Source organism: Lycorma delicatula, chromosome 9 (assembly GCF_047948215.1).
Source record: "Lycorma delicatula isolate Av1 chromosome 9, ASM4794821v1, whole genome shotgun sequence".
NCBI classification, from domain to species: Eukaryota; Metazoa; Arthropoda; class Insecta; order Hemiptera; family Fulgoridae; genus Lycorma; species Lycorma delicatula.
The window spans coordinates 76,775,474-76,799,133 of record NC_134463.1 but is presented as its reverse complement, the minus strand read 5'-3'; the positions used below and the strand labels follow the sequence as shown (position 1 = coordinate 76,799,133).

General features: G+C 31.0%; 1 protein-coding gene across 1 annotated transcript; it reads left to right on the top strand.

The window, feature by feature from the left end:
- Positions 1 to 1,822: 1,822 nt before the first annotated feature.
- On the top strand, positions 1,823 to 22,981 carry LOC142330014 (L-xylulose reductase-like). The gene is made up of 5 exons (XM_075375019.1): positions 1,823 to 2,063; positions 14,567 to 14,819; positions 19,806 to 19,920; positions 21,269 to 21,479; positions 22,692 to 22,981. Exons 1-5 carry the CDS (start codon positions 2,012 to 2,014, stop codon positions 22,793 to 22,795), a joined length of 735 nt encoding a protein of 244 aa, XP_075231134.1. The 5' UTR covers positions 1,823 to 2,011; the 3' UTR covers positions 22,796 to 22,981.
- Positions 22,982 to 23,660: the final 679 nt, after the last annotated feature.

Below are 23,660 nucleotides of genomic sequence, written 5' to 3'. Positions count from 1 at the left end.
TATTTAACTTTTTGTATTCTCTTCGTGCGGCCGGGAAAGATAGCTTTTGCTCCGTACAGATTTTGAGAATTGCCTTTTCTTCTTTAAAGATTGGGCAATCTCGGGAGCGGGCTGTATGTGGACCACTGCAGTTTGCGCATTTTTCACTTTCTTCGCAGTTAGTGTCATTGTGACCTTCTTTAGCACATCAAGCACAGATCTCAGTTTTTGTACAAGATGTCGTAGTGTGACCAAAACCTTGGCATCTGAAACATCGCCGTGGGTTGGGTATGAATGGTCGTACCCGAACCGAGAGGTAACCCACTTTAATCTTTTCTGGTGGAACAGGGAGATTAAATGTTAATATAAGAGACGGTGTCGGTTCTTCTGTTCCGTTCTGCCGTTTCATAATACGTTTCACTTCAACAACATCTTGGTGGCAAAGCTCGTCAATTATTTCATTGATATGTATGTCTAAAAGGTCTCGACAAAAAATTACACCCCTGCTCGTATTTAAAGTTTTGTGGCTTTCAGCACTTATATTTATACCACCCATATTACGGAGACGTAAGATTGATCGACTCTGTTCGTCGTTGAATGTTTCAACCAGAATCGATCCGTCGCGTAATTTCCTGATGTTCTTCGGGGAGCCACTTGCACCTGTTACAGTTTTATTTATTAGGAAAGGTGAAACCTTTTGGAGGGAGCCACCTTCCTGACTATTTCGGAGAACAACGAATCGAATATTTTTAGTGTTCAAGTCTAAAGATTTGTAGTTCTCTTCCATAGGACTTTTATCCTCGTCAGACAAAGCTGATCGAGGTCTCTTCGCAAGACTTAATTTGGTGGTTTTTTCAGATGGACCACCAACCATCTTGGGATTTAATATAGGACCAGAAATTTTGGTCCCACGAGTACCGGCGAAAAATGGACCACTCCAGCAGAGCGCACGCGTACTGGAGTTAGAGCTAAGTACAACTGGGTTCGCCCTGGTGCCCAGAGGACATCGTTCAAGACTCACTACGTAGAGCCATTCACCCATCGGCACGATTTGTTTCCACCTTGGGTTACGGTTGCATTTCGTAAGATCTCGCAACACCACCGAGTGTTAATGTAAGAAATATCAGTGTAGGATGTTGTTGTGTAATTGTGTGAGTGTGTATGTTGTAATTTATGTAGTGTTCTTGGTGTAGTATATGTGTATAATGTAAAGTGTTCTGCAGCCACTGTATAGTGGGAAGAATAGCTGCAGAGGCTGGGCCCGTGGTGACGCCAACCCCCAAAGTCTTAAAGAATAAGACTCCCCGTCGGGGAGTAATGAAAATTGCCCACCCATTTGATTGCAAACCAGAGAAATGTTTAAGGAACTATATCAAAAATTAAATTTTTTAACACTTATCACTTAGGATAATTTTTTAAGTTAATTAGCGATTATAACATTTCCTGAAACATATTCTTTGAAAATTAAAAGTTTGTAGAATACTTTATGAAGTACAAGTTATTATAATTTACCATTTATTAAAATGGATTGCAGAATTTCATTTGTTTTAATTATTTAAAAACGACTAGTTATAACTGTATTCGAATTTAATAAATCATTTAATTAGTTTTTCTTGCACCTCATCGTAGTTTATTGCTGTGATCAACAGGTAGCGCTGGAATTGATCAGAATTCGAAAAACCGCTATATTTGACGGAAATCATTTTAATAAAATGGTTTACTATTCGAATTAATTGTATTTTTTGTTTTCGGTGATTAATACAATAATTTAATTTTTCTAGATTTATCTTCTGGTAACACTGATTTACTTGCCTAACTAGATAGCGTAACCTTTAGTGAAGACGTGCGATAATGTAAATACAGTTCAGAAGTTCTTCGATCACGTTCGGTTTCATTTAAACAGATCGTTGTAGTTGATGGACTTTCCTCAAAGTCTGAAACTAATTACTTTACATCATTTCTAATTTTAATTAACATTCTTCGTATTTCTTTTCTTTTTTTTGAATAATTAGAATTTTAATCTTCAGTCACGATGGAAGTAAATTTTTCTAATAAACGTGTTTTGGTTACCGGTGCTGGTCAAGGTAAGAAAATGCTTTTTGTATATACCTTAGTAAAATAAAAATTAAAGAGCGTATTTTCTAAAAACCGTATGTAGGTTAATTTTTAAACACAAATGATATGTATTTTTTCTATCGTTCCTTGTGAACAGCGGCCAGTGCAGAATATTCGTCAACTCCGTCCCATAACCTTAACGTCTTAGGCGAATTAAAAAATTTGTTGTCACTCCAAAATTTGCGTAATCATTCCTAAGCTTATCAAGCACCTCATGCTAATCTTATTAGGGAAAGAGAAGAATGAAGTCATTTCCCTTTGCTGTCGTTGTTGTACCGAAAATGCAGCTGTATTATCAGCACGCCTTGATTCCTCTGACATAGAGTTAATATTCAGCCGTTAAAGTGTCACCCCTACCCAGGTACTGCTGAAAAATAAACATCATTAATTTCAGAGAGAACTTACCTAGTGCTTTTTCTAACTCGGGTATTTTTGTATATCACAATGATAAAGATTTGAAAAAATTGTAAAACAATTTATTGTGTTCCTTTTTTTGTGATACTACAAACAGACTATATCAATTAAGTTGCGGAATAGGATAGAATAACAGGCATTTTATGTTGTAATCAGGAACAATCTTTCCTGCTACGTCTCTTCTCTATATAGTTGTAATTTTTTGCAGTTATATTATTTTTCTTTTCACAATTTATATGTTGTTTCAAAGTCTACAGGAAAATTAAAATATTATATAATATATTTCAAATCTGGCCCAGTTATACAGAAAATTCTACCACCTATTTCTTTATGAAACAGTAGTTTTGTTGTTCCAAAATATCAGCTTTTTTTCCAAATTTTGTGATACCACTGTGACTTAGAAATGGTGTTTATCCAAAGTACTAAAGCTACACTAACTTATATTTTAATTTCAAGGTGAAATTAATTGCAACTGAAAGTTGCAATTCCGTTTGCTTGTAATATTAATTTTACCTTCTACCAATAATTTTTTATTGTAATTTAACTGTTAGAATGCTTATCTTAATTATACTGTATTTAAAGTTCATCAAATTTCTATTGACATTGTTAATTGTATGTAATTACAGTAAAAAACCTCTTCAAAACGTAACCTAGTAAGAAATCCGTTTTGAAAAGGTTTGCGTCTTGCACAGTTTCATTAAAAATCGAACTATTTTATAATTAGGTCCAGTGGAAATGAATTACACGAATATAAAACGGAAGTTAAATTAAACTATTTTATAAATGTTTAAAACAATCAAGTACTGTATTTAAATTCTAAACGGATATCGAACAATCAAAACGCGAAACTAGAACAATAAACGCTCACGGCAAGATGAAAAAAAACTATTAGCTTCTAATCACGGTGTTCATGGGACTGAATAAAATTATTCGTAATTGATATAGAAATTTCAATAAATTATTAACTTACAGACAAAATAAAGCACATGATTGTTTACATAAGATGTGCGCTACCGTACTTTATTAATGACCGTCGGCTTATCGGCCGAAGTTGGAGCCATAGATGTGATGACTTGCCTTGTCGTAAACAATTAGTCATCTACTGGATTTATTATTTTATAAATCGTTTGTATACAATATAATCTGTTTTTTAAACCCTATTTTATGGCAAGTTATTGCTTTTTTTATTTCCTTTCCGTCTAATCCATGTTTCTCTTCCGTTTCGGTATTAAGAAGTTTACCATCTTGAAGATTAATTTTTATTAAAATAAACTGGAACTTTGGAAACCGTACATTTTGAGACGGTTTCCGTTTTTACTTTCACTGTATTTACCTTGCGAGTACTTTGATGATTTTCAATCAACCAAAAATTGTCAATTTTCAAGACAGGTTTAAAAATTGACTTTTAAAGTTTCAATTTATTATTAATAAATATATAAAAATGTTTTCAAACAACACGTTTTATGCTCAAGAGGATTATTCAGACACATTCATCTAGATCATGTCTTTTTTTTTTTTGTTGTCCAGTCATTTGACTGGTTTGATGCAGCTCTCCAAGATTCCCTATCTAGTGCTAGTCGTTTCATTTCAGTATACCCTCTACATCCTACATCCCTAACAATTTGTTTTACATATTCCAAACGTGGCCTGTCTACACAATTTTTCCCTTCTACCTGTCCTTCCAATATTAAAGCGACTATTCCAGGATGCCTTAGTATGTGGCCTATAAGTCTGTCTCTTCTTTTAACTATATTTTTCCAAATGCTTCTTTCTTCATCTATTTGCCGCAATACCTCTTCATTTGTCACTTTATCCACCCATCTGATTTTTAACATTCTCCTATAGCACCACATTTCTAAAGCTTCTAACCTTTTCTTCTCAGATACTCCGATTGTCCAAGTTTCACTTCCATATAAAGCGACACTCCAAACATACACTTTCAAAAATCTTTTCCTGACATTTAAATTAATTTTTGATGTAAACAAATTATATTTCTTACTGAAGGCTCGTTTCGCTTGTGCTATTCGGCATTTTATATCGCTCCTGCTTCGTCCACCTTTAGTAATTCTACTTCCTAAATAACAAAATTCTTCTACCTCCATAATCTTTTCTCCTCCTATTTTCACATTCAGTGGTCCATCTTTGTTATTTCTACTACATTTCATTACTTTCCTTTCGTTCTTGTTTATTTTCATGCGGTAGTTCTTGCGTAGGACTTCATCCATGCCGTTCATTGTTCCTTTTAAATCTTTTTTACTCTCAGCTAGAATTACTATATCATCAGCAAATCGTAGCATCTTTATCTTTTCACCTTGTATTGTTACTCCGGATCTAAATTGTTCCCGATCATTAACTGCTAGTTCTATGTAAAGATTAAAAAGTAACGGAGATAGGGAACATCCTTGTCGGATTCCCTTTCTTATTACGGCTTCTTTATTATGTTCTTCAATTATTACTGTTGCTGTTTGGTTCCTGTACATGTTAGCAATTGTTCTTCTATCTCTGTATTTGAACCCTAATTTTTTTTAAAATGCTGATCATGTCTATAGAAAAAAAAAGTCTAGTCACACCTAGTCTGGTTAAAAAGATTACTCTGTATTATAATCCAACATTTATTGTTTTTAAAATACGTACAATTAGTATGATTATTTTTATTACTAATATAGTCGTACTGTGATACTTGAAAATGTAGGGATTACAGTATTTTGTACTGTACTGTATGACCGGTTCGAATCCCAGTCAGATACGACATTTTCACACACGCTACAGTTCATTCGTCTCATCCTCTGAACCAATACCTAACGGTGGTCCCGGAGGTTAAAAAAAAAAAAGTCAGATAACAAAATTCACCGGGTTAGTCTATTGATGAACGCGTCTTCGCAAATCAGCTGATTTCGAAGTTGAGAGTTCCAACGTTCAAATCCTAGTAAAGGCAGTACTTTTATACGGATATGAATACTAGATTGTGGATAACGGTGTTCTTTGGTGGTTGGGTTTCAATTAACCACACATCTCAGAAATGATCGACCTGATGTACAAGATTACACTTCACTTGCACTCATACATATCCTCATACCTGAAGTAATACCTGACGGTGATTCCCAGAGGCTAAACAGTAAAAAAAAGAAATAAATAATAACGAAAGAACGGTCATTTTCGCAATACAAGCAGAAATTTACGGGCAGTTGTAGAAAATTTATATAGAGATCAGATATGTAGATATATTGAGATCAGTGTTCAAAATTGAGAATCAGAACACTTGTACCTCATCGGTTTAAAACTTTGTTTTATCCCTATTCTTACACTTACCACTGCGCATGCACCGTTTAATTTTATTTAGCTCTACCACTAGTTCAGTGGCGCTAGTTATGCTTTAAATTTTACCAAATCCAATACAATTCCCCAAAAGTTAGAGGCTAAGGATCATATCGACTGCAGATTTTATTTTTTATTTAAAAAAAAAATCAGTAAAATAAATAGTGACATTGTATCACGTTATCACGGGAGTACTGTATAGAGTAAATTTGCTCTATTGGCTGCCATTTTGATGTGGTAAAACCAAAAAATGCTATAAGAGCGTGGTTTTAAAAATATTTTGTTTTTTAAAAACCAATAACCTTTTTACTTATTACAGTTAAATTGTTAATAGGTTATTATTTTATGGTTTTTGTGTGAATACAAAAATAGTCTTATAATTCAAGTTTTCAAGGGGACATCACAATTTTTTTATTAATTCACCACAAATACTACAAAATGAGCAAATGTGTATGAGACATGTGTAAATTGTGCTAATTTAAATATTTTTTCCCCGTTTAGGCTATTAAATAAAATAAATTTGTTATTCTGATAGGTACATAATATTATAGATATATTATATAGAAACGTCTGTATTAGATAAATAATAAATATAAATAGGAATTATAAAATAAAAAAATTGATGGTGTTAAAATCCATATTATTTAAATACAAGCACATGAATTAATATTCAGGTAAATACACCAAAAAAAAATTACAATAAAATAATTCACAATTTAGATGGCTCTGTTGAAAATTATTTTAAGCAAATATTTGTGTACGCATTGAACGGTATGAAGAAAAATAATTTATCTCTCTAAATCACTTTATGAAGTGAATATTCATAAAATATAATCAATCATCATATGTTCCTGAAGATGGAAAATAACATTTCCAAAAGCGCTTGAACGTACTTAATTACTCACAATTGTTGGTAAGCAGAATGTATAATTATATTTTCATAATTATGTGCACCAGATAATGACAGCTCATTTTTGTATCTTAACTTTTTGAAGGTGCCCAAAGAGATAACAGTATACTTTAGACAGGAATATACTTAGATATGACAAATATTTAATAATAAATCATCCCAAGAGAACTTGTCATTTAATAAAACACTTAGAAATTTCACTTTATGGGTAATAGAAATACTATCTTTATCATTGGTGAAAATTTTATTCATGCAATCAGTAATGTTACGCCTATCTAAGAAACTTAATGCAATAGTTTTCAGTATTTAAAGTTAAATGGTTAAAATTCATCCAGTAAATAATCTTTTCAACTGCTATTGTGGAATTTTCAGTTCCTTTTAAATAACTATCTTCAGATATAGATGCATTTATGTCGTCAGTAAAAAAGGATTAAAATGATTGGTTCAAGATTTTGAGGAGTCATTAATAAACAATAAGAAAAACAAGGGATTGAAAACACTAAGCTAAGGCACTCCATGTTCTACATCTTGAAGTGAGAATCTAAATTTTGGTTGTGTATTTTTATTTTGCATGTTATTTTAAGTTGAAATTTCAGTTACTCATTAACGATTGGTAAGTTATGACTTTCACCAATTAATTGTAAGCAGTTCTTCTGAACCATAGCTATTAAGCTTATTCATCAGTAAAGAAATGGGCAAACAAATCTGAATCCCTTACTGAGCTTACAAAAAATTGAAAATGGGATCTTTTTGCTGTCTACACAATTAAGAATATTTTTCAAAAGCTGGAATAGGGTTGTGTCAGTTGATAATGTTTCCTCTAAATCAATATAAAGACTTTACATCTTTCTGCCTCAGACCTTACAGAGTTTTATTTATATCACCCCAAATTTAATAATTATTTATGTGAAGTTGAATATCTAACAAATCTTTTAGTTTTTTTTTAATAAATGTTACATTATTCGTTAGAAATGTTCTTATCTAAATATATCTTATTTATTCATATTTTGTCATTAGTTTTGAACAGTTAAATATGGATTTTAATTTACATGGCAACAGAAACAAATTTTATCAATAGATAAAGCAGCTTATAAGAGAAGTAATACTCCTAATTATTCGTTATATACATTTACCAGCATTTTTATGATTTAAACAATAAAAGGAAAACATATTTGATTAATCAAATAATCTTTAATAACTTTTAGTATAAACATTAATTTATTGAATTTGAAATAAATAACCTAACATAGTGTTATTTCTTTTTAATGTTAGCTTGTTTTACTCATGCGGTAATTTAATAATAAGTTTTAAGTTACTACAGTAATTTAAAACATTTAAAAAATAAAATAATTACAGGCATAGCCAAGCCAATGTCCTACAATAATCTTATCATGTTGACTATTGGAATTTTTTTATAATACTACAAAAACATTCGTTCACACTCCTTTTACATTTCTCATAAGTAATTTTTAAATACTAGCATGTTATTATATTACTAGAATTACTAAAAGGGAATGAAGGATGCTTCACAAAAGAATATTTAAACTCATTTTTCATACCAATCTGTAAAAGAAATGAATTACCAAAATTTTGGAAATGGTAACGTTATCCAGTTTTCAAAAGTGGGAGTTAAGAGGACTGTAAGTATTCTAGCCAAATTCACTTAATGTTGTTAACTGATCAAGCAAAATGAGGGCCTGTTTGAAATCTACCTACAGTTATGCCCAGATTTTCTAGTAATGAAATTTTGCTTTACAGTTCCTTATTATCAGGTACGACGACACATGTGTACTGATTCTCTTAATTTTTCATTTAAGTATGGTGACTGAATATGGGGGTATATCCTCCAGTCTTGATGTAACCTACTCCTTTCACGTTCTACTCATCTTTAACTTTAATATTTGTCTATGAGACCAGTTTATAATTGTATGTCATCATGCCTTTATCAGTAGTACATCTATGTCATTTCTTGTTAAATTTATTTTTATCATTTTCCTCTTGGACAGCATAAATAGGAATTAAAAAATAAATAAAAAAACATGAAATTACAATAGAAGGACTTCTAGATAATCATCAGACAGTAATTTACAGTCTCCCTGGAATTTGTGTTTCTGATCTTTGTAATATGCTAACTATTTTCAGTACTAGCTTCCTCAGTCAGCTATTACTGAAAATTTTGTTTTGTGCTTAAAACTTTGGTTTACTAACTTAATTTTATTGTAAAACGCAGTTAAATACAGTACAAATGAGTGAAGTCAAACATTCAAACTACTGGTTTTTGTCCCTTTTAACATGACACGGTACATTCTTTTGTAAAAAAAAATAACATTTCATTTTTGTTATTACCTGTAGCTATTTCCAAGCCCGAGAATCTGTCATTTGAAATAATTTGCATTTCATTGTTCAAAATAAAAAAAAAAATCTATTAATAGTTTCAATAACTGATGATATAATTTAGTAATGATTGGCTTAAATATGGAGAGTAGGTTTTTGTTTCAATAGGGTATCTTATCTATTTTATTTGAGTTAAATAATATGCTGTTTCAACTTATGTTTCCCTTTACTCAACAGTAGGGCCAACTGTAAAATTATCTAGATTGGTCCCATTTTCTTTCCAGATGACTTAAAAGCAACCCTCCAAACCTTAAAAATGAGCTATATCTTATGTTAAGTAAACTGCATGCTTATTTTAGACCCTTAATTGTACTATTGAATAAATTCATTCACTTTACTCTGTTCAACAGTTTTAGAGCATCTGCTGCTCAGCAGAAATATACTGTGGTACCTTGAGATACGAATTTAATTCGTTCTGTGATCATCGTCGTATGGCAAAAAAATTGTATCTCAAAGCAATTTTTCCCATTTAAAATAATGTAATATATATTAATGGGTTCTAGCGATATGAAACTAACCCAAAACACAGTTAAATTACATATAATATACACAATTTGTATATAAATAAACGAGTAATAACACACATAATGCTTATTAATTTATTTATTAATATATTAATAACACACAATGTTTATTAATCATCACTTTAACGTCAGGCCTTTTGGCCTCACTTTCCTGACTTTCGAGACCTTCACAAGGTAACGATCAAGAGAGGTCTGTTTCTGCCTTCTTTTTAAAATGTTACGAAAGAATGTGAGACACCTATCATCAAATAAGGCACTCGCTCTCCCTGTAGACAATTTCTCTGGGTGTCTTTTTTCCACAAAATCAGACACTTCCTGCCACTTGCCAAGGATATCACTAATTTCACGTGAAGTAAGTTTCTCCTCCAGCTCGACCTCCTCCTCACTGCTGAGTTCCATCATTACCCCCGAGTGGGAAATCTTCTGTAACTCCTTCAGCTCCTCTGTCGTGAGTTCTTCAGCATACTCCTCAATGAGATCAGCAACATCTGCCTCGTCTACCTCTAGGCCCATGGAGCGACCAATGGATACGATCTTCTCCTCAATAGGTTCGAATCCCTCTCGTTTTAAAACAACATCTGGCCATAATTTTCTCCAAGCTGAGTTCAATGTTCTTTTGGTAACACCTTGCCAGGCAATATCTATAAGCTTAAGACAGATCACAATGTTGTAATGATTCTTCCAAAACTCCCTCAATGTTAGGTTCGTATTTTCGGTAACTTCGAAGCAACGCTTGAAAAGATACTTCTTGAAAAGTTTCTTAAAATTGAAGATAACTTGTTGATCCATGGGCTGAAGGGTAGACGTTGTATTGGGTGGCAGATAGACAATTTTAATAAATTTAAATTCATCTAAAAGGTCATCCTCAAGGCCAGGAGGGTGAACGGGAGCATAATCCAACAGAAGGACACACTTAAGCGGTAGACAATTATCGATTAAGTATTTTTTCACTGAAGGCCCAAAAACTATGTTCATCTACTCAATAAAAAACTGACGGGTCACCCATGCTTTACTGTTTGCACGCCACAGAACTTGTAATTTTTCTTTCATAACTTTATAAGCTTTGAAGGCCCTTGGGTTTTCCGAGTGGTAGACTAGCAACGGTTTTATTTTGAAGTCCCCAATAGCGTTAGCGCAAAGGGCAAGTGTTAGCCTATCTTTAATAACCTTGTGGCCGGGTAGACACTTTTCTTCAGCCGTGATAAACGTGCGCCTAGGCATTTTTTTCCAAAATAACCCTGTTTCGTCACAATTAAACACTTGTTGCGGTAGGTATCCTTCTTCACTAATGAGTTTTTCAAAAACCTTAATGAAATTTTCAGCCGCCTTAATATCTGCATTAGATGTTTCTCCATGACGAATAACTGAATGAATGCCACTTCGTTTCTTAAAATTGTCAAATCAGCCACAACTAGCTTTGAACCCCTCACCGCCTTACGATGATTCTCCCTCCGTCTCGGTTACATCACGCTTGAGGTCTTGGAAGATGGCGCCAGCCTTCTCACAAATAATCGCTTCAGAAACAGAGTCACCTGCCAATTGCTTCTCCTTAATCCATAATAAAAGTAGCTGTTCCATCTCATCATGTATATTAGTTCGTAGCTTTGAAATAATGGTGACGCCTTTGGAAGGTTGCAACTTCTTTATCGCTTCCTTCTGCTTGATGATTGTGGATATTGTAGAAGCATTGCGGCCATATCATTTGCCAAGTCGATGATACGAACGCCACGCTCATGCTTTGCAATAATTTCATTTTCGCTTCCATTGAGATCATTTTCTTAGGCTTTTTCTTTTCACCAGTTTTGTCTTTAACTTTGAGATCTATGGTTAAAATAACAAAATATGCAGAATACAGTATATATACTATCCAAAATGACACGAAAAACAGGCACAAACAAAGCGAATAACACGTCGTGGCGGCCATGCAGAGGACTGTGGTCTCAACAACCAAACAGAGCGACATATCGGGCTGAAGCGGCGGGGGGAAAGCTGAGCGAACGCTCTGCCATCTAGGGATCACCTATGCAATTATCTCACATCGCAAATTCGTATCTCAAATTTTTCGTTGTATGTCGAGGTATAAATTTTAGAATATTTCATGTTGTATCTCAAAACATTCGTATCTCAAGGTACCACTGTATATAGGTTCCTGATAAATCATTGCTTGACTATTGAAATTGGTGCAAAACTGATACAATTATTTGAAAAAAAAAATTATCATTTTCTCTTTTGCACAATTTGCAAGAAAAATAATTTTTATCCTTAAATTATACAATTATTTTTTTTTTTTAATAGTACTTAACTAAGAAATTAGAATGCAAGTGATATATAGCCAGGATCTGGCAAAACTAATTCCTGGTTTTCTAAACTCTTCTTGTACGGCAGTAGTAAACGAGGTGTGGTGGAGTTATGCCATTTTCTAGAGACCCTATCATCTCAACTGTAATCATGACATAGAGTGGTGACCAGTGTGCATTCACTATTAAGACATACGAGGTGCGACAATAAAGTAATGAGACTGATGTGAAAAAAAAATGTTACTTACCGTTTTAGTCATGTTTAGTGTTGTCTCCTTTAAAGCAGTTCCCCTCTGATTGCACACACTTATTCCAGCGCTTCTGCCATTGATGGTAACATTTCTGGAACTCGTCTTCTGTTATATCCTCCAAGACCCTCGTCACAGCTTTTTGGACATCTTGTGTTGTTTGGAAATGGTGTCCTTTGACCGCCATTTTGACTCTTGGAAATAGAAAAAAGTCGCACGTAGCGATATCTGGTGAATAAGTACTGAAATTTGTTTTGAGGTTAAAAATTGCTGTACTGACAGAGCAGTATGGGGTGGTGCATTATCCAATTATCAGCAATGTTGGCACGGACACAAAGAATTCGTTTACGAAGTCTTTCTAAAATTTCTTTGTAGAAATATTGGTTAACTGTTTGCCCAGGAGGCACCCACTCTTTATGAACAATTCCCTTGTAATCGAAGAAGCACACAAGCATGCATTTCACTTTTGACTTTGACATGCGAGCTTTTTTTGGTCTCCCTTTGAGCACCATTGCGAACTTTGGCGTTTTGTCTCTGGATCGTATTGAAAAAACCAACCTTCATCACCAGTGATAACACGGCTCAACAAATCTGGATTGATTTCCGTTTGCTCTAACAGATCGGCTGCCACATTTTTCCGTGTTTCTCGCTGTTGTTGTATGAGATTTTTGCACAAATCTTTCTCACACCAAGATCTTCAGTTAATATTAGACGAACCGTTTCTCGATTGATGTTGAGTTCTTCTGAAATCATTTTCACGGATAATCTTCGATCAGATCGTACGTTTCATGCACCCTGGTCAAGTTGTCATCTGTCCATGAGGTTGACGGTCTTCATCTGCAACATTCGTTCTGCCTTCACTAAAAATTTTATGTCCACCGAAAAACTTGAGCTCTTGACATAACCACCTCTCCAAAAGCCTTCTGAAGCTTAACATAAGTTGTCGTCGCGTTTTCACCCGATTTAACGCAAAAAGAAATGGCATACCGTTGCACAATATTTTGCGGTTTCATTTCTGTGACGAGAGACACAAACACGTGCTCACTTATTACAGCACAACTCACTACTGAGCAGTTGCATCAATGTGCCGCTTGGGCTAGAAGTAGCTTATAGACCAAGGTCAAAGATGGTGTGCCTACGCAAGCTGCAGGGTTGCCACATCTTGCAAAGAAAAATCAGTCTCATTACTTTATTGTCGCACCTCTTATTTTAAAAATGGTGATTTTGTTATTTCATGCTCACTTTAGGCTACATCAAAATTCTACAGTTCCTGACAAAAATATTTTATTGCTATTATACAAATTACAGAACTATAGCTCTAAGCTAAGAAGCCAGCTATAGCTATAGCAATTAAGTGATGCTACCATTCATATAGCTAGATGATCAATGGATGTTCAAGAATGTATTTCCAGTGCATCCAATCACACAAGGTAACATCCCATGATCAATATGTTTACCCAAGATTAGAACCTGATTATTTTTCTCTGCTGGCATCTGAAAACTTCAAATGTAAGTGGATTGATGATTTTAAAGTTGCTATACAATAAGAAATCACTGCAATATCACCAAAAATGATCAGACAAGGTTGCAAACTTGCATAGATAATGGTGATCGATGCATGGCCAATATAATTTTCAAAACAAAATAATCATTTTAAAAAATTGTAACCATTATTTTCTTAATTACAGTTTTTCTTTAAAACTATTTGGTATCCTGCTGGACCAGTATAACATTTCTTTAAAAAAATAAATTCTGTTTGGCATTAATCTCTGCAGTGGGATATAACATATCCATCCTTCATCCAAAAGGTTCCAGGAGTAAATCCTGATTAGGATTAGCATTTTTCATGCGCTACACATTTCTATATTTCATTTCCTCATAGTAATTTGACAAGGGGTGACGTCCAATGATAAAAAGATTCAGCTGGATATTACCATCTAACTCCAGAAAAAGGTAGTAAAATTGGCATAAGAATACAAAAAAAAAAAAAAATACTGACAGTGGGATTATGTGTTTAGGTAATTCCAATTGAATTTAGTATGTTATAAATACTGTTAATGAAGAAACATTGGCAAATCATTTTATAAGGGCTATGTTTTCCTATTGTTTTTTTTTTTATTTGATTAAGAAATTTGTAGATCATTTAACACAGTAACAGATAAACAGTTTTAACAATTTAATTATTTATGGGAAACAAAGAATTGGTGCTACTACTTTGGTACAGAACCCAAATAGATAAATCGTTTATATGAACTCCTTTAGAATTTAATATACTTTACAAATGAAGATTTATTTCCTAAGACTATTATTTGTAATCATACTTTTTCATTAATAGATTTGCTTTAAAAGTTTTCTTTTACATTTTTTTAGGCATTGGCCGTGCATTAGTTAAAAAGCTTGTGGAATGTGGTGCTAAAGTAGTCGCTGTCTCACGTACCAAACATCATCTGGATACCTTAGTTGAAGAAGTACCTGATATCGAGGCAATATGTATAGAAATTTCAGATTGGGCTATAACACGACCTGTAATAGAAACCATCGGCCATGTAGATTGTTTAGTAAATAATGCTGGAATTGCTATATTGGCACCATTTCTCGAAGCACTACCTGAAGATTTTGATAAGTAAGTAATTTATACAATCTGCTTTCATATTGTGTACTAATTACTTACTGAGTTAGCAAGCCTAGATTGTATGATGGTATTACGATTATGACTTATATATACTTATATTACAATTATATATATATATATATATATATATATATATATATATATATATATATATGGCTTTTATTCTACATCATTAAGAAAGGATTTTAAGATATTTAGGTGTAGTAACAACAGTAATTTATAACAGAATATTAAATATTCTGTAATCTTGGAAGCAAGTGAAAATATTTTCAGATTATATAAACTACTTTTCTTTCTTCAATTTTTCATTTAGTTTTCCATTATGTATATTTTCCATGATACATCTTAGAAACAAGACATTCATTACGTCTGAAGATTGCAAAGTTTCAATAAAAATATATTCCAATAATAATAATAATAACTAAAGTTTTAATAATAACAAATATATTGAGTTTTTCATTTGATTTGTTTGTTCTGATAATGGAAGCATATTTATGTTTAGAGAAAAATTACCTATTTTATTTGAAATAACTTTTAATGAAATATGAAAGTTATATATGAAAGAACAGAACGTTACCTCATCGGGTTAGTAGTGTTTAACTTGTCATCGCAAATGATGTTAAACAGTTGATTTTTGAAGTCGAAAGTTCTGGAGTTCAAATCCTAGTAAAAGTTAGTTGTTTTTATACCAATTTAAACACTAAACAGTTGATACCAGCACTTTGGTGGTTGGGGTTCAATTAACCACGTCTCAGAAAAGGTAAGCATGAGCCTATACAAGGTTTCACCTCATTTATATGTCGTACTCATCCTCATCTCATTGGGCCATGGGGAGGATTGCTTATTATTTGTTAGGTTGAACAGGGAATGCAACATTAGGAAAATAAAAAAAGAAGAAATATGAACATATCATATCTTTGATATAATGTAATAATAATAGTGATAAAATCGTTTAAATTATATGTTGTACGTATTGTGGCATAATCAGAAACTTTTTTTTGTTTGCCAGTACATCCAGTGTACTAAATTGATTAAAAAATGATAATACTAATTATAAATACAAATTTATAAAAATTATTTTTTAAATAAAATAACAGTTGATAAAAAAAAACATCTGATAGGTTATGTTAATAAATAATGATTAATTACTGTTATGATTAAAACCTTTGATAATACCAAGTTTCATATTATTTGGTGGGTGACCTTGCAGTGTTACTGACATAAAAACACAAAAAAATAATGGAAGAATTTAATTACACCATTTGCATTGTGAATCTTTTCTGAATAAAATTATATAAAAAGATGTTGATGCTTTAATTTTAGTCTAAAAAAAAAATGAAACTACTTTCTGAACATAGTGTATAAATTGTGAGTTTAAATGAAATATTTTAAACACTTTCTGCATCTTGAAACTTTCAAGGATATTATTTTGTAAATAATCCTGCTGGTAATATTAAATCTTGATTTGGATGACCTACCTAAACTATCTTTCCTTTCACCTTTCTTTTTCCTGTTTAGCCTCCGGTAACTACCGTTTAAATAATACTTCAGAGGATGAATGAGGATGATATGTATGAGTGTGAATGAAGTGCAGTCTTGTACATTCTCAGCTCGACCATACCTGAGATGTGTGGTTAATTGAAACCCAACCACCAAAGAACACCGGTATCCACGATCTAGTATTCAAGTCCGTGTAAAAATAGCTGGCTTTACTAGGACTTGAACGCTGGAACTCTCGACTTCCAAATCAGCTGATTTGGGAAGATGCATTCACCACTAGACCAACCCGGTGAGTTACCTAAACTATCTAGTATCAACAAAAAACACTATAATGAAATGTATCTGTTCTTGATCAATAACAAATTTAATTTGAAGTATTTTTGAAATGAAATTTTGTAGCGTATGAAAAATGCCATGGCTGACTTGGGATCTGAACCTGGGACCTCTGGATTAAAGGCCAAGTCACTACCACTCTGCCACAAATATCAGCTAACCAAATTTATCAGTTATCCTGATTTTAAATTGATTGTATTTTAAATAAAACCATTTTTTTAGATGATTACAATAAACCAATAGCATACAGAATAATAATAAAAAACCACTTTATTTATTTATTCTCTCTCAATAACTGGAGGCAATAACTGCATTCAATTACTGCTACCTTACTTCTCTATCTGTATCATGTTGGTAAATGCCAGATCTGATTGGAATTAAAATCCATTATTATACCCACAAAATACTTTTTGCTTTGTTAAATCAACAGTCAACTCGTAGTTATTTTTTGTATACATTTTCATTATATGTTAGGTTTTCTCATTTTTAGTGTAGTTTATCACAATTCAGGTATTTGCAAAGTATATATTTAAATCAAAAGAAAATGTCCATCTACAGTTAAAATAGTACTAAAATTGAGCACCTCTTTTAATAAGCATAGTATAAACAATTTCTATTTCACTGTCGATTTTTGCTTAAAAGTTAAAGTGTATTCAGTATTAAATACTGTTGTTTGGTATTTAAACAAAAATTATTGTCACAGTACTCTTTAAATAATTTTTTTTTTACAAGCATCAACTGCTAGTCATTAGCTCAATGGAAATTTTTAGCATATGAAAAATGCCATGCCTGACTGGGATTGAAACCTGGGACCTCTGGATGAAAGGTCAAGTTGCAACCACTCCACCATAGAGATTGACCAGATAATTTTATATTTAATAATTACTATAAGTTTAAAAATATTTTTAAACACTTTTTCTTTTCTTGAAACTTCAAGGACATATTTTTTTAAATAATAGCCTCCAATAATAGTGTTTGAATGAGATGACTTACCTATTGGCCCCAATGCAAAGAGTTATCTACCCACCCATGCTCAACAGCAGAGTGAAATGTTACTTTGTACAGTTGAGTGTCATATCCTATTTCATTTTACTTAATTTACCTTTTTAATGAATTCAGAATTTTTTAGTTTTAAGGGTAGAATTTTTGTAATTTAAAACAAATATTTATGTTTGCTATAAATGTGAACATTTATCATTAGAAGGAAATTGAGAGAGAGAGAATATGTGCTTTTATTACAGTTTGCTATTAATTCTTATGAAGTATCGACGGCTAATGTCCCTTTCTTTCATTCAGATACTTCTGGTTCAAATCTTGATTGAGCTGAGCATTTTTTACATACTATGAAATTGTTTTTAATCTACAACAAAAAAATAATAAAAAAATCTATTTTTGGGTATTATTGTGATTATTATGCAAATAAATAAAGATAAAGCATAGATAGTTATATATCTGCAAGATATTCAGTGCAATGTATTCCTAACATTAAAAAAATAATTACTTTTTATAACAAAAAAAAAATTTCTGCGTGAATGCATTATTGTGTGCTTACGAGTTCATGGGAGATTCATGTGGATATACACGTGAGCGCAGTTGATAATTTTTTTGTTAGACAGCAATGTAAGGGGAAGAACAATCAAACAGTTCTCAGAATATGGCAAATAAGAGAATCTTACGTGATCTACTGACGGTTTTAATAAAAAAATTAATCAAAATATTTTTACTGATATAATGCTTATTAATTGTTTACGTGCTATTTACAAGCCACATCGACCTTAAGGTTATCCATCTATCATAAAATAACTGACCCCTTCTAAATTAGGCTCTTTTCTTTTATCTATAAATAAAAATAATTAAAGGTCTTCTTTTATTTTTGATTTTGATTTTATATTGCAATGGAAAAAATATAAAGTTTTGATTAATTATTACTTTTCAGTTTCATTTCAATACATTTAAACTTTTAAGGGCTTCTTGCCTGCTTACCATTCTGCATACACATAGATGCATAGAATGGAGCATTTATATTATGATTGAAGAATCTGATATTTGCCATTATTTCAAGTTGTTCTTTATGTCATAATAATTTCTTATTTCATATTAACTATTTCATGTAGAACAATAGATTTCATCTCATAACATATTTTCTTTTGAAAACACAAAATGCTATATGTTATTTGCACACAAAAAATTAAACAAAAAGGGAAAAAGTTAATAATAAAATTTCAAAAAACAGCAAGGCCCATTTCTAAAAATTTTTAGAACAATGAAAATAGTTAACCTTAGCATGTGATTACATGCTGAATGAAAGCATTTATTTTCATGCATGGATAAATTTTGAAATGTAATTATATAAAATATTCTGTCACAGAAGTTGATTAAAGATATCTCTGGCATTAACAAGAAAACTTTCCAGACTTATCAAATCTTTGATACAGAAACTCCAGAATCTCATTCTTTGTATAACCAAACTAGACCACACACACACACACACTATTTTCATGTTACACAGCACAACACTTCAGTCAATGACTATCTTATTGCGATTCAGTTTGTATTTTTAATAATTATCTAGCAATCTAAAACATATTTCCATCAATTTATTTAACATTAAAGGATTTCCTGTTATAGAAACACTGAAATACTGTTATAGTATTGAATAGTTAATATTTAAATAATCTGTGCGAGTTTGAACTAATTGGAGAAACATACATTTTTTGCATACTTTATTGAAAATGTACTTAACATATACTCAAACAAGTTATTGACCTGATCTTTAAAATTGCCTCATCATGTATTTATTTTTCATTTATTATCGTAGCATAGTTTCATCACAATTTTTTTTTTAAAAATAATTATTTTTACATATTAATGAAGTCTATAACCACACCACCTTTCCTATTTAATTATATAATTTTTTACTTTGTAATGCTGTTATCATCAAGGTTCTTCTATGGTTTTCCCTTTATCCTTTCTCGGAAATGATAGAGTAGTTGCTTTTAGTTATTTATAAATTAGGAAATCTACCATTCCTGACATGATCTGTGCAATTTGTATTACAAGCTGAATAAAGTATTTATTATTATAATTAATCTTAAATTTTACAGTGATAGTAATAATTTTTTTTTCCAATTTTTGTTATTTTAGAGTATTTGACACAAATGTGAAGGCTGTTCTGAATATAAGTCAAGTTGTAGCAAAAGGTATGGTTGAAAGAGGCAAAGGTGGATCAATTGTAAATATATCATCTCAAGCATCTAAGGTAACATTTATTTATTTACATTTTAGCATTTCATTCACTTAGGTAATTTAATCTATTTCCTGTTTAACTGGAATTATTTAATAAATATGTGATTTGACAAAATCAACAAGGCAATTTTCTAATATATAGTAATAATACAATTGGATAAAATAATATAACACGTTTAGAATATCATTTATTTAATCTTAAATTGCAATAATTTTTACTGTCATTATGTTGGGAGCACCAAGAAGTCTTACAGAATGAGTTTATGCTTACAGAGAGACAATTAATGTTGAATCTCACTCAGAAATTTTGATGAAACTTTGTTATGCAATTCAAAATGACTGGTGTGGTTTTTTTGATTCGTGGACTGTGTTTGCTTCATGACAATGCATTCCATATGCTGCAAAAAAACTTGTGAAATTCCCAAAGGTTTTTAGATGGGGTGTTTTTGATCATTTGCCATACAGTCCAGATCTTGCTCAAAGCGATTTCCATCTGTTTGTGAATGGCTTAATGGACTTGGCAGACTTCTTTGATGATGGTATATAAAAATTAGTGCCACAGTTTGACAAATGCTTAAATTTAGACGATTATGTGGAAAATAGCTTAAAAGTTGTTGATGATGATGCATAAATTAAAGTTAAAAGCAAAGCAATAGATTTGTTATAAAATAAAAATGGTTTTTACTTTGTGTTAGTGGATGATTATTTTATTACAGATAACAGAAAAAAAAAAAAATATATATATATATATATATATATATATACCACATTAAATTTAATAAAGTATTAAACTTAACTTTTAATTTTAAAAATGGGAAAATCCTCATTAAGAATTATAAACTTCTTTCATAACTACCTTTCAAAATAAATGACTTCAGAAATATCTGCAGGCACATGAGCAGCAAACACAGTAAATAATCAATAGTTGGTAAAGAGACATTAATAAACGTAAACATAAATCTTATAGCACAGTTTGCTATTAATTCTTATGAATTGCTAATGTCCCTACCTTTCATTTAGATATTTCTGAGTTCAGATCTTGATTGAGTTCAAAATTTTAGTTAACTAAAATACAATTGAGTTAACTATTATACTATTACTTAAATATTATATGAATATAAAAGAAATATTAATTAAAAGTAAAAATTAAAAATCGCGTTTGAAAGTCCAAGTTGAAAATGGAATGTTGATTTAAATATAGTCCAAATTACTTAAAACTCCACTCACACTGATATATCATAAAGTGAGTAAAATCTCATTTTGTCACATTTTACTAATATTTTTGTGAACAGTTTTATTGTGAGTTTAAATTTACTAATGCTAAAAGATAGTTTTCCTGCTAATTCTTAATTATGTTTTAGGCAGCAGTGGCAGATCATGCAGTGTACAGTAGTTCAAAAGCAGCATTAGACATGCTTACACGTGTTATGGCACTTGAATTAGGACCGCATAATATTAGAGTGAATTGTTTGAACCCGACTGTAGTTATGACTCAAATGGGACGACTTGGTTGGTCTGATCCTGTTAAGTCTGAAGGAATGTTGTCAAAAATACCATTACACCGTTTTGCTGGTAAGCAACAACATAATCATAAGTAAAGTTCACGTCAAAAAACCAAAGCTAAATTATTATCTAAGTATTTAATAACTAAGGTAAAAAGATTGATTAAAACAGTGACATACAAGACATGATGATTCATACTATCTGTATTTGCCTTGTTGTGCATCTTCCCACCAAATAGTATTATTAGCACTATAAAATTAAAAAACTATTGCTATAAAAATGTTACTTTCTTAAATCAGATTTCTAGTACATTTAAAACTACTGTTGTTATAAAGTTGTACATCAATATTGGCTTTATTCAACAGCTCCTTAAAAGTTACAGACTACACCGTTTACAAACTTCACTGTAAATTATTCTAGTTGTATGTTATAATGTATTTGTTTATATTTACATTAAAATCATCTTAAAGAGTATTAAAGTAGTATTAATCTTCATGTTTAGAAAACTATCTAATAATACTTATATATGTGAATATTTGTAAGCTTAGAATATCATCTTTATGCTCTAGGTTAATGTTAACGGCTTTTTTTTTTTTGTGTACGAACTGGAAACCTGAAAACTGCTTCAAGTTCACCCTATTAAGAATGGTGAAGAGAATTTTGAATCCTCTAAAGCATTTTAAAATCTTCCAAAGCAAATAAAATAAAAATTTTACCCACCTTCCTATCTTTTTAACTAATCACTAGATTTTTAATAAGTAAGCAAAACTAACATATTAAAACAAGAGTAATATTCTTAATTATTTTCTTATTCGGCATGGATTTTTACTTTATTGGTGTTCGAACATTCTTTTCAATTTCCATTTTTTTTTTTTAGAGTATTTATTTATTAATTTTCTGGTTGTGAGAAAGCATAAAAACTGTGTTCATTATGACCAAGTTAGAATTCTGAAGATATTTAAAAATATATCCTGGTGTTCATATTTTAAAAATATTCTGCAATTTCTGTCCGTGATGATCAGCAATGAAATCATACAAAAAAAAAAAACTGATTTTAATTTTATGTTGTTACTGAATTATGGATAATCTGTGATAAGATCACCTGTATCTTAGCATTCTTATTGTTTATGTAACATTTGGTACATACATTGAAGCTGTGTGTCTGAACATACATTGCGCTATTAGAATGTGTACATCAGCAATTATATAAGAATTATTGTAATATTGTCTTTTTAAGATTTTATTTCATAAATATATGATTTTAATTTTTTTTTATTTCAGAGGTTGATGAAGTTGTAAATGCAATTTTATTTCTTTTGAGTGATAAAGCAAGCATGATTACTGGTGTTACACTGCCTATTGATGGAGGATTCCTTGCATGCTAATTTGATTGTTATAATACAATGGAAGAAGGTGTACATTATCAGAACTAATTTTCTCTTATTTTATTTGTGTTTATTTTAGATTATATAAATGTTAAAAAAAAAACAAAAAAAAACAATAATATTAATAATCATTTTTATATCGTTTTTGTGTAAAAAGAAATTATTAAAAGTTCTTTGCAAATAAAATTTCTCTATTTTCTTCCTATAAATCTGATGTTATTTTCTTATTAAAAGTAAGACAAAGATATTGGTTTTTTGTTGTATATAGCACACAACTTGAAGAGTTGTGTGCTATATACAACAATAAAACAAACATCTTTGTCTTTTCTACGGAAAAATATAATTTCCCAGCTTATATTTTCCTATTAAAAAAAAAAAAACTGTCTTATTGTATTTTAAAAAGATGTGGTTTTTGACACCAATTATCGAGCCACAATATACACCTCCAAAAAATCACATTTCTAAAATAAGCTGCAACTATGATTATACTGTTTAAAATGCTTTTTTTTTACTGAAGAATTCTAATTGTCAAATCTATATTCTTGTCTGAGCCAATCAGGCTTCCTATGTTTCACCTTTATTGCAAAGATTTTCACTTTCACAAATAATAGATCGTTAAAACAAAAATCCTTTTCAAGTTCTACAAAATATCAACTTTTACTTGACTGATTCAGTCAAACATTCACCTACTCTAGAAGCCAGTCAAGAGCTCTATGCTCATTTTATGTAAGTGTTATTTATATCTTATGTGAGAAATAATTAAAAAAACTTTTTCATAATGAGCTTATATTTTTATTAAGCAAGTAAATTTTATGGTATATTTTAATTTATAATGATTTTTTCAGCAAATGTTTTTAAAAGTAAT

What these genes read in the sequence shown, in the direction of transcription:
- LOC142330014 (XM_075375019.1), top strand. Translation starts at nt 2,012, where the DNA reads ATGGAAGTAAATTTTTCTAATAAACGTGTTTTGGTTACCGGTGCTGGT. An exon ending in GGTTACCGGTGCTGGTCAAG is followed by an intron (nt 2,064 to 14,566) that starts GTAAGAAAATGC and finishes ACATTTTTTTAG; the next exon opens with GCATTGGCCGTGCATTAGTT. An exon ending in ACCATTACACCGTTTTGCTG is followed by an intron (nt 21,480 to 22,691) that starts GTAAGCAACAAC and finishes TTTTTATTTCAG; the next exon opens with AGGTTGATGAAGTTGTAAAT.